Raw genomic sequence first — 14,872 nt, 5'->3', positions numbered from 1 at the left:
GTGAGTGCGGGAACGGGGGGTGCGTGTGAGAGGGAAACCACCCTGTAAGGGACTTGGGGGGACAAGACGCCCTGCACTGGCCCTGCCCTCGGGTCCTTGTGAGCAGGCCCCCGCCAGGGCTGCCAGAAAGGGCTGACCACGGTTGCTCGGCAGCCACGGGGGCCTGGGGGTGGCTCAGGGGTGCTTGTGGCTGAAAGCACCTGGGTCCTAAGCTGGCAGCCCCCCATCCCGAGCATGGCCCCCATGACTGCTGACAGGATCAGGGTGACAGGGTGAGGCTGCGAGGGGAGGGGGGTGTGACCATGGCATACTCTGCAGCCACCAGGAAAAATGAAGCCGTAAAACTCGCTTAGAAACGGATGGCCCTGGAGAGTATCATGCCGAGTGGAGGAGTCAGGAGGACGGGGACAGATACAGGGCGGCCACACTCACTTGTGGGATATAATATATATGCATACATATATATGTATGAGACCCATATCCAAGGCCAGGGAAAACAGGGCTCAGGGGGACTGGTCGCTGGCTGGAAGCTTGCTTCAAGTGTGCTGGGGGCGGAGGGCAGTTAGGATAGAGAAGGGACCAGCATGACAGTAACAGTTGGGAATGACCACACTGGACAAGCCCTGAGTAGGTACAGGGAGGTACCTGATCACCTTTCAGTAGCTGTATTTGCAAACCTAATGCTCAAAAGGAGAGGTAGAGGGAGGGAGGGGGTGGAAGGGAGGGAGGGAGGAAGATGGGGGGGGAGAGAGAGAGGGAGGAACTGGGGTCATCAGTGGTGGGAAACGGACACTGGTGGAGGGATGGGTGTTGGAACCTTGTATGACTGACACCCAATCATGAACAGCTTGCAACTGTATATCTCATTGTGATTTAATTAAAAAAAAATTGATGGGGCCAGAGCGCTAGCACACAGTAGGTAGGATGTTTGCCAACCTGGTTCGATCCCCGGCATCCCATAGGGTTCCCCTGACCACCACCAGGAGTGATGCCTGAGTACAGAGCCAGGAGTCAGCCCTGAGCATCGCCAGGTGTGACTTGAAAAGCGAAAAGAAAGAAAGAAAGAAAGAAAGAAAGAAAGAAAGAAAGAAAGAAAGAAAGAAAGAAAGAAAGAAAGAAAGAAAGAAAGAAAGAAAGAAAGAAAGAAAGAAAGAAGGAAGGAAGGAAGGAAGGAAGGAAGGAAGGAAGGAAGGAAGGAAGGAAGGAAGGGAAAAAGGAAAGAAAAAAAGAAAAATGAAGAGAAATAAAGAAGGATAAAGAAGGGGTTACGAGCTCCTCAGCAGAAGTGTGGGAGCCCAGGGGAGTATGCCAACGGGTGAGGCTAATGCTGCAGCCAGCTGGGGGCGCCATCTGGGCGAACACTCATACTCACACACTCATGCACACACATCACACACACATGCATGCATACACACATACAACACACACACACACACACGTGACCCCACGACGGTGCGACTGCGAGGCTGCCCCCAACCCGGCCACGGGAGCTCACGACAGCGACAAGGCGAACCCTCCAGCCCCTCCCCTGCCCAGCCCCCACTGCCGCTCCACCGGGCTGGCCTGGCCTCCCCTGGCGGGTACTCACAGCACGCGCAGGGAGCGCAGCCCGTCGAAGGCGTGCAGGGGGATGCAGCGCAGCCGGTTGTAGCTCAGGATCCTGCGGAGGGAGACGCGGGGCTGGCACGGAGCGAGGAGCAGGGGGTCCCCTCGAGGGTGAGGGGAGCCACCTGGGGGGCCTTGGGCGGCAGCCTTCAACGGCAGCCCCGACAGCTGGGGCCCCGACGGCGGCTTTCTTGCCCAGCTTCCCTCTGTCTTTCGGGGGGACCCTGGCCGCCTGCTCAGGGTCACTCCTGGCTCTGTGCTCAGGGAACCAAGAGGTGCCGCTTTTAGCCCCCGGCTCTCGCTCTGACCCCCGCAACTCACTTCTCTCCTGACGTGCTCTGTGTGTGTGTGTGTGTGTGTGTACGGGTGGGGTGCAGCCGCAGTCCTGGGGCCACAGCTGTGCATGCCCGCTCCCCCCCCCAACCCCCAGTACCCCCGTACTCACAAGGTGGAGAGGTGAGACATGTTCCGGAAGGTGTAGTTGGCCAGCACCCCGATGCTGTTGTTGCTCAGGTCACTAGGGTGGGGGAGCAGAAGGACCACACCTGAAAAGCCGGCTGCACCCCAAGGTCGAACCCCAGCACACACAGACACTCCTGCCTGCCGTCCCCATCTGCCCAGCACACACAGACACACACACACACAGACACACACACATGCACCTGCCTGCCGTCCCCATCTGCCCAGCACACACACAGACACACACACACACAGACACACATGCACCTGCCTGCCGTCCCCATCTGCCCAGCACACACACACACATACGCACCTGCCTGCCATCCCCATCTGCTCAGCACATGCACACACACACACACACACACACACACATGCCTGCATGCTGTCCCCATCTGCCCAGCACACACACACACACACACACACCTGCCTGCCGTCCCCATCTGCCAGCACACACACACACACACACACATGCCTGCCTGCTGTCCCCATCTGCCCAGCGCGCGCACACACACACACACACACACGTCTGCCATCCCCATCTGCCCAGCACATACACACACACACAGACACACATGCACCTGCCTGCCGTCCCCATCTGCCCAGCACACACACACACATACGCACCTGCCTGCCATCCCCATCTGCTCAGCACATGCACACACACACACACACACACACACACACACACACATGCCTGCATGCTGTCCCCATCTGCCCAGCACACACACACACACACACACCTGCCTGCCGTCCCCATCTGCCAGCACACACACACACACACACACATGCCTGCCTGCTGTCCCCATCTGCCCAGCGCGCGCACACACACACACACACACACACACGTCTGCCATCCCCATCTGCCCAGCACATACACACACACATACACACATGCACCTGCCTGCCATCCCTATCTGCTCAGTACACACACACACACACACACACACACCCTCTCCACCCGGCTGTTCCTGGGGGCACTTGTTGGCCCTCCTAGATGCATCCACCGTAACACCCCCCACCAGCAGCCTCCCTTCATCACGCGTGGTTCCCCATTCAAGTCTGAGTCATTGGACCAGTAGAACGTGGCACCCAAGTCTCCTGATTCCAGCACCTTCCGCTCCCCCGACAGATCAAGTACCCCCAGGTCCCGTCTCTCCCAGCAGCCGCTGGTTCTAACTCTGGGACCTTCCCTTGGGGCGGGGGCATGGATGGGTCTCCCAGCCTCCTGCAGCCTGCGGACTCTGCAGGAAAGAACAGCAGAACCCCCGGGGCTGCTGACCCATCAGCCCTGCCCTGCCCTCAGCAGCTCGGAGGGGACGGGAGAGAGAGGACAGCGGGGAGGGCGCTGGCCTTGGACCTGGCCAACGTCCGGGAACCATGGGTGGTCCCCTGGGCACTGCCAGGCGTGATCTCAGAGGGAGGATTGAGCTCTGAGCAGTGACAGGTGTGCCCCCACACTAAAACAATAACCCCCCAAATAAACTGCTCTAAGGCACCTTTTACAGTCATACATACCTATATCTATATCTATATCAATATCTATATCTATATCTATATCTATATCTATATCATATCTATATCACCGTAGCTCTGTCGTCCCATTGTTCATCAAATTTCTTGAGCAGGCACCAGTAACGTCTCCAATGTGAGACTTGTTGTTACTGTTTTTGGCATATCGAATATACCACGAATATGCCACTGGAGCGATAGCACAGCGGGTAGGGCATTTGCCTTGCATGCGGCTGACCCGGGTTCGATTCCTCCGTCCTTCTCGGAGAGGCCGGCAAGCTACCGAGAGTGTCCTGCCCGCACGGCAGAGCCTGGCAAGCTCCCCGTGGCGTATGCGATATGCCAAAAACAGTCACAACAAATCTCACAACGGAGACATTCCTGGTGCCTGCTCGAGCAAGTCGATGAGCCACGGGATGACAGCACTTTGTGAGTACTTTTGTGAGTACTTTGTGGGTACTTTGTGAGTACTTTTGTGAGTACTCTGAAATGGGGCGGGAGAGCGCCAAAGTTTGGGAACATCCCCGCGGCTGCTCCTCCCGGCCCTCCTGGGCCCAGCTGCCCTGCTGGTCCTCACGGGGTCTTCCCTGACCCCAGCCCCTGCCTGTCTGCACCCACTTGGGCCTTCCACCTGGGGCCCTGTCTGGCGGGCGCTCGGAGGAACACCACCACATGTCCGGCGAAGCTCAGGGCAGCCTCGGGCACTCGAGAACAAGGGGCTCCAGGGAAAGGAAGCGGACCCAGAGTCGGAGGCTCGCAGGAAGGAAGGGGCGGGGAGGGCGGGCTCGGTGGCCTCAGCAATGTGAGACTCCTGCCGCTGTCCCACCAGCTGCTGCCAGCCTCTCTCCTGCCGCCCCCCGGGCCCAAGCTCCCCCAATAAGGGCCCCTTACATCAGGGTGAGGTGCCGCAGGGCCGAGAGCTCCCGGGGCACGGCCGCTAGGTGGTTCCCTTCCAGGTACCTGCAAAAGAAGGGGAGAGCGATGCTGGGGTGGGCAGACCCCTCCCCGCCCCCACTGGGCCTCCGGGACCCTCCCAGCCGGCCCATCTCCATCGCACGCGCCCACCACGCCTTCCCCCTTCCAAGCACGATCTGCGTCTCTGGTGGGAGGTTCAGCGCACAGTCAAATTCAGTGCACGAGGCTGTGTGACCTGGGGTAGGGGACTCGGTCACTCTGACCTTGCATTTTCCTCCTCTGAGAAGTGGGGCTTATCACAGTCTGCCTGTGTTCCTGGGACCTCGCCCTCCAGCCCCTCAGAGGCCTGCGTCCACGCCTCCTGCCACAAAGGATCATGCCCGCAGCCAGCAGCCAGTATGTGTGCATGTACTGATACGTACTTACACGTGTATATGTATGGATATGCACCAATGTGTGTACATGCATGCAGTACTAGTGTGTACATACCTGTGTGTACTGGTGTGTATATGCACGTGCACACAGACATGTGTAGATGCTGGTGTGTGTATGTACATGCATGCACTACTGTGCATACATACATGTGTATGCATGGCACATGAAATGATGTGTGTACACCTATGTGTGCATGTATATGCATGCAGTATAGCATATGCACATGTGTATACTAGTGTGTATAAGCATGTGCACACAGACATGTGTATATGCTGTTGTGTGCATGTACATGCATGCAGTACTGTGTATACATACATGCGTATGCATGGACATGACTGTGTACATCCACATGTGCATGTGTATGCATGCAGTACTAGCATGTGTGTACATGTGCGAACTGGTGTGTATATATATGTGCACAGACATGTGTAGTGCTGGTGTGTGCACGTACATGTGTGCACATACTGGTGCTTGTGTGTGCATATGTGCACACACACATGTGCTCATATGTGTGCGTGCCCATGCACAGTGGGGTCTGCGAGGGTCAGGACTGAGGGGACTCTACTTCCCCCTGTGGATGGCCCTACCTGCTGTGTGGCCAGGGGAGGGGTGAGGGGACCCCACTTTCCTTGCCAACGGCCCTGCCTGCTCCTCGTCAGCCCGCAGCCCCTCTCTCCTGCCTTTGGACACTCGCCCCGTTACTCCCTTTGCTTTTCCTCAGAGCAGGGGGATCTGTTCAGCTGGGAGTTTGGCAGCTGGGTCTGAGATCACGGGGGCGGGGGGCATTAGGGGGCTCGGCAAGGGAGGCGGGGAGCCGCCTCAGCTCACTCCCCTGAGTCCGTTGCAGCCTCTGGGAGACTCGCTGGGTGGTGATGGGTGGGGGGGGCTGTGTGCGGGACGTGTGCCCCCACCCCCCACCTCCCTGCGCCCGTTTCTAGAGCAGGGCACTGAGGCCTGCAGTTGACTTCAGAATCACAGGCAGTGACCTGTGTCATTTGGGGGCCTGTTTCCCAGCATTCTCTGCTCCTCACCAGGTGCCACCTGGCTCTCAGCCCGGCGGGGCAGGGACACTCCAGGGCCCGCTGTGGCCACCCGTACCCGGGGCACTGTCCAGCCCTGGGAAGGGGGGAGCACTTTCTACGGGGCGAGGCATTCGCTTGCTCCCGTACGTCTGGTTTCTTCGGCACCATCGCAGCTGTCCTATCCCCCCTCCTTCTCTTCCTCCCGCTCCCCACCCCCGCCGGGGGTCAGGAAAGGCTGGGAGCGAGCCCTCCACCCCGCCCGCCTTCCGCGCTGGACAGGCCCGGTGCACAGTGCCAGGAGGGCTGGGGGTGGGCCGGGGGTCTGCTGCGTGACTGAGGGCACAGCCCGAGCAAGCCTGAGGCCTGGGGGTGGGGGGTGGGGGGCTCCGGCCTCCTGTGGGCCCTGCTCAGGGACCCCCCTCCCGCCCTCCTAATCCTGGGCGCCTCCCCCTCCACCCTGAGACAGCACCCTTCCTCTCCCCAGGGGAGGCGGCTCCTTTGTCAGTTTCCAGTGCTGACCACCCAGCAAGCCTCGACCTCCCTGCCGTGGGTGGGGTCCCCTCCTGCCCGGCCGCTCAGGGTCAGCAGACACTCGGGGCACCCAGAGACACCCGCGAGGGGTGAAGGAAGGAACCCATGTGGTCTGCTGTGCAGTGAGGGCTGCTCCCCTGGTCACGGCCGCCCGCCCAGCTTCTGGAACCTTCCGCGACCTTCCTCAGAGCCCCTCCCTCCTGGGATCCGGCCCAGGGGGGCGCACCCCGGGGTGCTAGGGGGAGTCACACAAGCGGCGCGGGGGGCACTCACAGCTCCGTCACGTCCTTGGGGATGCCCTTGGGCAGCACGCGCAGGCCCTGGTTGCTGCATCGCACCACGGTGTCCACACAGGTGCACTGCGCCGGGCAGCGAGGGCCCAGCCGGCAGCTGTTCTCGTCGTTGCCTGTGGAGGGGGCCCAAGGGGAGCGTGAGGGGATGCAGCCGGGGTACCCAGGTGGGGTACAGGCAGGGCTACCTCGTCTCTGCTCAAAGACGGAGAAGGGACAGCAGAGCTAGACAGGACAGATGGAGGGGAGGGAGGATCCCCCCAGCCCCCACCCCCAGGCCATGGAAGGAAGGAGCCATGGGGATGGGCGCGACCTACATGGGGGATGGGCATGGCATCCACGAGTATGGGTGTGGCCTGCACAGGGGTGGGCGTGGCTTCCATGGGAGTGGGCGTGGCACCCAACAGTATGGGTGTGGCTTCCACAGGCATGGGAGTGACTTCCATTGTTATGGGCGTGGCTTCCATGGGAATGGGTGTGGCGCCCACGAGCATGGGTGTGGCTTCTCCAGGGATGGGCGTAGCATCCATAGATGTGGGCGTGGTGCCACGAGTGTGGGTGTGGCTTCCAATGGATGGGCGTGGCGTCCATAGATGTGGGCGTGGCACCCACGAGTATGGTAGTGGCTTCCACAGGGATGGGCGTGGCATTCATATATGTGGGCGTGGCCTCCACGGAAGTGGGCATGGCACCCACAGATATGGGTGTGGCCTCCACAGGGATGGGGAGGCATCCATGGATACAGTGTGACCTCCGCTGGGATGGGCGTGGCGTCCAAGGGAATGGGCGTGGCATTCACGGATAGGCATGGCCTATAGACTTTCCGCATGCTGGGGGCTTCTCACAGATGGCCACCAACCACCGTGTTTTGCAAATTCCAGTGCCCTGGGACGACTCCCTGCCCCGGGGTAGGGGGCGGGGTCAGATGTCCAAGATAGGGACCCCTCTGCATGTCTGGGACCTTCCCCACGTGCCCACTGACCTTCGCAGGTGAAGTCCTGGATGGCCACGTCCTGGATGGGGATCTCCTTGAGGAAGAAGGGCCTCTGGCAACGCGGATTCCCGCTCACCACCCGCCGCCTCCGGAGCCACTTGCCCAGCCAGGCCAGGTGGCAGTTGCAGTTGAAGGGGTTGGACAGGAGGTTTCTGGGGGGGCGAGACCAGGACGGTGTGAGGGGCTGCCCCTCCAGGGCCAGCTGGGCACTGGGGATGCAGGAGGGAACGCCGGGAAAGGGGGTGCATCTCCGCGGCAGCCCTCTACCCGCGGAGGTGGCCCTGCTCTCTGATCCCGATCACCCCACACTGGGTGTCCCGGAACCCTCGGAGGTCCCAGCTCTGCCCCCTGCACCTCGCCATGAATTCTCAGACTACCAAGCCCCTCCCCCCCAGGGAATTGAGGACTTCTGTGCTGACCTGATCTTCCTGTCACCCCTCATTTCCTCAGCACCTGGGGGTCAGTCTATGCTGGCCTTCTGCATGACCATCAGGGACCTGGTCTCTGGGCATTCCCTGACCTGGACTCCGGGCCTGGGGTGTGTCTGCCCAAGTGCATGGGGCTTAGGACATGAAGTGGCTTCCTCAGGTGCTCTGGACTGGGACTCAGGTCTCCAGTCTCTTCCACTCTGCTGGGATCTCCATACCAGCCCACCCCAGGGCCTTTGCACGGGTTCTTCCTGCTGGAGGACCCACGAGGTCTCCTCCCTTGAAGGGGCCCCGACTTGTCCCGGATGTGACAGGCTCTGGTGGGCTCGCAGACCACCCATCAGCCCCTAAGCAGTGCTGGTGCCTGGAAGGGAGAGGGGTCTGGCATTGGGGCGCCAGGACTCACATGGTGGAGAGGGAGACGAGCGTGGTGAAGGCGCCGGGCGCGATGGTGCTGAGCCGGTTGTCGTACAGGGACAGCAGCCGCACGGAGCTCAGGCCTGCGAACGTGTCGTTGCTCACGCAGCTGAGCAGGTTACTCCGCAGCATCCTGTAGGGACAAGGCACGGGCGTCCTCCTTCCGGCTCCTTCCCGTGTGTGCGAGGGTGTGTGGGTCAGTGTATGGGTGTGTGAGAGTCTGGGTCTCTGTACGTGGATGATTGTGTGTGTGTGTGTGTCCGAGTCTATGTGAGTAGTATGAGGTGTGTGTGTAAATGTACGGAGTGTGAGTCTGCAGTGAGCGTGTGTGTCTGCAAATGTGTGTGTCTGAGAGTGTGAATGTGTAAACGTGTGCGCGTCTGAGTCTGTGTGTGAGTGTGAGTGTATGAGTATGTAAATGTGTGTGTCTGAGTCTGTGGGTGAGTGTGAATGTGTAAATGTGTGAGTCTATGTGTGTATGAGTATGTAAATGTGTGTGTCTCAGCCAGTGAGTGTGAGTGTGTAAATGTGTGTCTGAGTGTGTGAGTATGTAAACGTGTGTGAGTCTATGTGTGAGTGTGTGAGCATATAAATGTGTGTTTCTGAGTCTGTGTGAGAGTGTAAATGTGTGTCTGCGTCTGTGTGTGAGTGTGAGAGCTGTGAGTATGTAAAGGTGTGTCTGAGTCAGTGTGAGTGTGTAGTGTATATATGTGTGAGTATATGTGTGTCTGATTGTGTGAGAATGTGTGTGTGAGAATGTGTGTGTATATGTGTGCGAGTGCGTGGGTGTGTGTGTATATGTGTGTGAATGAGTTTGTGTGTGACTGTGAGAGTGTGTGTATATGTGTGAGAGTGAATTTTTATGAGTGTATGTATGAGTCTCTGTGTGTGAGTTTGTGGGTGTACATATGTGTATGAGAATGAATGTGTGTGAGTGTATGGGTGAGTGTCTGAGTCTGCGAGTGTGTGCATGTGTGAGTGTGCAAGGTTGTATGTGTGAGGGTATGTGTGTTTGTGTGAGAGTTTGAGTCTGTATGTGTGTGTGTGAGTCTGTATATGAGTGTGAGAATGAATGTGTGTGAGGCTGTGTGTGGTTGTGTGTGTTTTTAGTCTCTGTATGTGTATGAACATATGTGTGAGTGTCTGAGTCTGTGAGTGTGAAAGTATGTATATGTGTGAGTGTGAATGTGTGTGTGGCTGTCGGTGTTTGTATAAATGTGTGTGTCACTGAGTGCGTGTGAGTATAAGAATATGTGTGCGGGTGTGTGTGTGAGTGCGAGAGTATGAGCATGTGAGTGTGTGTACATGTGTGTCAGTGTGAGGCTGTGCTTGTGTGTGTGTCTCAGTGTGTATATTTGTGTGTAAAGTGCTGTGCCAGCCCCCAAACCCGGTGCAGTCATGTGGCTCTGACACCCGCTGCTCCTCCCCTGTATACACACACATTCTGGCCTGAGCCCCCAGCCGTGCTCTTGGAGTAGGGGACATGCACATACTCTCGCACTCGTGAGAGTATGAGTGAATTGTGTGTGGTTATGAGTGAATGAACATTGTGTGGCTATTTCTGGGTGGGAAGGGAGAACTGAGGTGTATGGGTGTGTGTGTGTGTGTGTGTGTGTGTGTGTGTGTGTGTGTGTGTGTGTGTGTGTGGGTCCCTCTCAGCACCTGGAGTGACTCTGTCTGTGGAACCTTACGCCCAGTGTCCCTTGAAAGAGTCCCTTCCCTTCAGGGCAGGGAGAAGGGTCCCTGGGCTGGGCACTCACAGGGTCTTCAGGCCGCTGAGGCCGCGGAACATGCGTCCGTGCACGGTCTCCAGCTGGTTCCCGGTCAGCATCAGCTCCTGCACGCTGGCCGCCCCGTCGAAGGCGCCCTCTCTCACCTCCTTGATTTTATTGTTACTCAGGTTTCTGGAAGGAGGAGACGGAAGGGTCCAGGTGTCCATCTGGCCTGGGACCTGCACACCCGGGGGAGCGCCCCTTTGGCTCGAGTGCAGAGACAGACGGGCCAGGCCGGGGGCCAGTGGCTTCCGGTGCCTGCCCTGCAGATTTACAGTGATGTCCTCTCTCCTGACAGACACCCCCGCTGAGCAGCGCGCCTCAGAGAAGCACAAGGGGAAGAACTCAGAGAGTCTTCCTGCGACCGCCTTGATTCGTTCGGTTGTTCTTGAGGCCACACCCGGAGATGCTCAGGGCTTACTCCTGGCTGTGCTCGAGGGTCACTCCTGGAAGTGCTCGAAAGGGGGCATCTGGGATGCCGTGGATTGAGTCTGGGTCAGCTGCCTGCAAGGCAAGCGCCCTCCTCATTGTACCATCACTTTTGCTATTTTTTTTTTGGGGGGTGCTGCCCACCTTACTTTCACATGTACATGCACTGTGTAGGCTTGTGCCCCAGTCACGTTTGGACGAAATCACGCTTCCCAGCAGGTGGAGGTGGGGGGTCGCGTGCTGCACCCTGGCCCCTGCGTGCAGCCATCCTCTAAACCACCCTGTTACAGACGCCCGAGGGCCTGGCGCCAAGAGGGGCTGCAGGTGGGGAGGGCAGGAGACAGAGAGCCCAGCTCTGAGGAGACCCAGGAGGGCGGAAGCTGGTGGCCCGGGGTGGGAGCGGGGCCTCAGTCCATTAGCGGCGGCAGACGGAGCAGAAGGGCCGAGAACAAGCTGAAGATAAGGCTTGGTCTCCGCAGTTGCCATCGGGGAAATAAACCAGCCGCCACCATGGCACAGCCCTGATGGGGCACTCAGCCCCGGGGCAGAGGGGGGGGCAGGAGGGCTGTTCTGGGCCCCCACCACCATCCCTGGCTTCCAGCTCCCAGCCCCACAGGCCCAGGGGAGGGTGGGGGGTGTGTGAAAGCAGACGCGCCCGGCCCAGGGTCCACTTACATCTTCCGCAGGTTGGGAAGCTTCTTGAAGATGCCCGTGGCCTCCAGCACTGAGATCTCATTGTCATTCAGCCGCCTGTGTGGGAAGTGGCAAAGGGACGGGGGTGGCTGGTCAGTTGCGGGGGGGTGGGGGGGAGTCCCCTCCACCCCGGCTTCATTCTGCCCTGACGCGCCCACGGCTCTGAGGCCACCTGGACACGGAGACCTGTACTGTAGAGTCACGTGGTGGCCGAGAGGGAGGACCAGGCTGGCTGCACATCTTCGGGTGCCATTTGTGGGTTCCCGGAGAGAGTGAAGGATAAGGGTGGAGCCAGAGAAGGATGGAGCCGGAGGGGGCGGGGTCAGACGGGGGCGGGGCCACAACAGATGAGGATGGAGCCAAAGGGGGCGGGGCCAGATGAGGGCGGGACCAGCGATAGCAGTGGAAGCACCCCGACGGCGCGGGGCAGGGGCTGTCTCTGTGATCATGGTTCTCTGCCTTAGTTTCCCCAACCGCCCCCCTTCCCGGTGGCCCGCAGCACCCACACTTTACACCGCGTCTGAGTGTTGGAGAGAAGCGGCCTGTCCTGTCTCGGGCAGAGGGAGGGGTGGGGGAGAGCCAGGGCGGGAGGGTCAGCCCGATGCCGCTAGGAGGTTTCCAGCTGCCCCCTGTCACAGCCTGGGCCCGGAGCCTGGGACATGGACGTCCCACGTGCTCTCTGGCTCCACCGCGTGGCCCTAATCCTCAGGCCCCACTGTCGACTTCCTGGGGGTGGGGTGCATTGGTGGGGGGTACTGTGTGCTCATCCCCTCACCGCATCCCCATAGGCTGAACGAACTGGGTCGGTCACGGAGCTGAGCAGGTGTGGGTGGAGGAGGGCGTGGCGGCCCCCGGCCCCACCCCGCTCCCACAGCGCATGGGCCTTGCTTGGGCAGATGCGAGAGGGTGGGGTCGGCCTGAGCAGGTGCTGGGTGGTGGGACGCGCCTAGGCAGGTGCTGGGTCGGGGAGAAGGGCGCACTTACAGGTCGGTGACGTATTCGGGGAGGTGGCTGGGGATGCGGGACAGCTTCTGGTTGGAGCAGTCCACGACGGTGCCCTCGCAGCGGCACTTCTCGGGGCACACGAGGTCCATGAAGCACGAGCTGCTGAAGCGGCTGCGGTAATCCTCCGAGCCTAGGCGGAGCCAGAGGGGTGGGGTCAGATGGGGGCAGGGCCAGAGGGGCGGAGTCAGGTGAGGGCGGAGCCAGATGAGGGTGGAGCCCGAGGGGGCGGGGCCAGATGAGGGCGGGGCCAGTGACAGATGAGGGCGGAGCCAGGGAGGTGGAGTCCGATAACGACGGTGCCAGAGGGGTGGGGCCAGATGGGGCGGGGTCAGGTGAGGGCGGAGCCAGAGGGGCAGGGCCAGAGGTGGGCCAGATGAGGGCGTCACCAGAGTCAAACGAGGGTGGAGCCAGAGAGGCAGAGTCAAATGAGGGCGGAGTCAAATGAGGGCGGAGCCAGAGGGGCGGGGCCAGAGGGGCATCTGTGTGTGTGTGTGTGTGTGTGTGTGTGTGTTTATGTATCTGGGGGATGGACAGGGCGTTGAGACAGGCACAGGGCCGCCTTGTGGGGCCCACTGTCCCCTTCTTGGCGGGCTCTCCCTCCCACTCGGACCTGGTCACTCATGATATGGGTTCCCTCCAGGTCCTTTCTGGGGATCCCGTGGGAGGGAAGAGGCGTGTCGGTGCAGAACCGGGCCTCAGCTTTCATGGGCCACTTAGTCCTGACCTCCTGTCCACCCAGGCCCCTCCCAACTTATGTCCCTCTGCACGTACAAATGAGAGGCAGGTGGTATAGGCTGGCACAAGGGGGCTACATGACTGGCCCCAAATGGCAGGAAACAGGGATGAGAGCATGGGGGGGGATCTGTGGCCATTGTGCGTGGGAATTGATTCTGGGGGGCCTCCAAAGTCCTGGCTTAAGGGACCCCTGTGAGGGGGGCTGGGTTTGATCCCTGGCCCCACACAGTTCCCCAAGCATCACTGCGTGTAGCCTGGAGGCTCCCCAGAACCCTGATGAACCCCAAAAAGAAAAATAGATTAACAAACATATATACATACAGGTCATGGAATATTTTTATGTGTGCATTTTATTTTATTTTATTTCTAATATATCTGATGGTGCTTAGGGGTACAGATGTGGTACCTGGGATTGATCTGGCTTGGTGATGGGCAAAGCAAGCACTGTACTACATCTCTGGACCATGCATTTTAATTCTGTTCTTTTGCAGGCAAGCCACACCCAACAGTGCTCAGGGATCACTCCTGGAGATCTCAGGGGACCCTCTAGGGGTGCTGGGGATCGAACCTGCTGATTGGACAATGGGAAAGGTCCTGCCCACCCCCTCTATGGGCCCACCAATCCCACCAGAGGGAACAAGGAAGCTGCTGGGGGACGTGGCTCTTGCTGTCCTCCCACCCCCCACGTTTTGTGGATGTGATGTTAAGAGAGGTGTCTGGGGTCAGCATCTGCCTCAGGCACAATGGGCGGGGGGCGGGGATGGGGTCCCGCCTGCAAGCAGAAAGGGTCTGAGGGTGTGGGCATCGTCCCAGGCTGAGCTGGGCAGCAGCGACCATACAGGCCAGGGGTCACGGGGGGGGGGGGACTGTCAGGAGTCATAAGTGTTGTAGAAGCCCCGGGAGGAACATCTCCTGCGGCGCCCCTGGCCCGTTTGCCTCGTCTGTGATCAAGACACCTGCCTGTGCCTTAATTTACATGCCCTGTGAGGGGCTGGCATCATTGGGACCGTCCCAGTGGGTGGAGCCACACGGTGTTCTAGAACCCGGTGCTGTCGTGGGGCAGGGATGGTGGTGGGGATCTGGGGGGAGACTGAGGCAGACTGAGTGTTTAGGAAAGGGTCAGGAGTTTGTGTGTGTGTGTGTGTGTGTGTGTGTGTGTGTGTGTGTGTGTGTGATTCCACGCTTGCTTTCTTGGTAGAACCGTGTGGAACACCTGGCTCGGGGTGACTCATGTGATGCTTTCACAGGATAAACATCTGGGGGGGAGGTATTTACTGAACGCCCCCCCGCCCCCACAGACACACACACTACCACTGGCCAAGCTCTTTCAACCTCAAAGGAGTGGGTTCCCTTTATCCCCCATCCCCCCCTCATTCAATCCTGGCAACAATCATGAAATATTTTTTCTTTTGACCTGGCGGTGCTCAGGGCTGACTCCTGGCTCTGCACTCGGGAATCACTCCTGGCAGTGCTTGGGGGGACCCTGTGGGATGCCGGAAATCGAACCTGGGTTGGTGGCGTGCCAGGCAAGCGCCTTCCCCGCTGTCCCACAGATCCGGGCCTACCCTGAAGTGATTCTGAGTCTAAATGGGCTAGGAGAGTGAGGCCAGCAGTGTAGACTGCTGGGGGGAGG

At 59.6% G+C, this 14,872-nt stretch overlaps 1 protein-coding gene across 2 annotated transcripts in view; it reads right to left on the bottom strand.

Annotated features, from left to right (window-relative positions):
- SLIT3 (slit guidance ligand 3) overlaps positions 1 to 14,872 on the bottom strand; it is a 517,570-nt gene that overhangs the window by 21,953 nt on the left and 480,745 nt on the right. For both annotated transcript variants that reach the window (XM_055125249.1, XM_055125250.1), the window contains 9 exons: positions 12,484 to 12,634; positions 11,482 to 11,556; positions 10,366 to 10,509; positions 8,595 to 8,738; positions 7,749 to 7,912; positions 6,750 to 6,882; positions 4,465 to 4,533; positions 2,051 to 2,122; positions 1,589 to 1,660 (listed from right to left, as the gene is read on the bottom strand). In XM_055125249.1, coding sequence (XP_054981224.1) covers positions 1,589 to 1,660; positions 2,051 to 2,122; positions 4,465 to 4,533; positions 6,750 to 6,882; positions 7,749 to 7,912; positions 8,595 to 8,738; positions 10,366 to 10,509; positions 11,482 to 11,556; positions 12,484 to 12,634 — 1,024 coding nt within the window. The remainder of the gene's footprint in view (positions 1 to 1,588; positions 1,661 to 2,050; positions 2,123 to 4,464; positions 4,534 to 6,749; positions 6,883 to 7,748; positions 7,913 to 8,594; positions 8,739 to 10,365; positions 10,510 to 11,481; positions 11,557 to 12,483; positions 12,635 to 14,872) is intronic.

The sequence above is a fragment of the Sorex araneus genome, chromosome 2, assembly GCF_027595985.1.
Source record: "Sorex araneus isolate mSorAra2 chromosome 2, mSorAra2.pri, whole genome shotgun sequence".
NCBI classification, from domain to species: Eukaryota; Metazoa; Chordata; class Mammalia; order Eulipotyphla; family Soricidae; genus Sorex; species Sorex araneus.
Note: the sequence above shows the minus strand (reverse complement) of the source record. Positions and strands in the feature narration are given on the sequence as shown.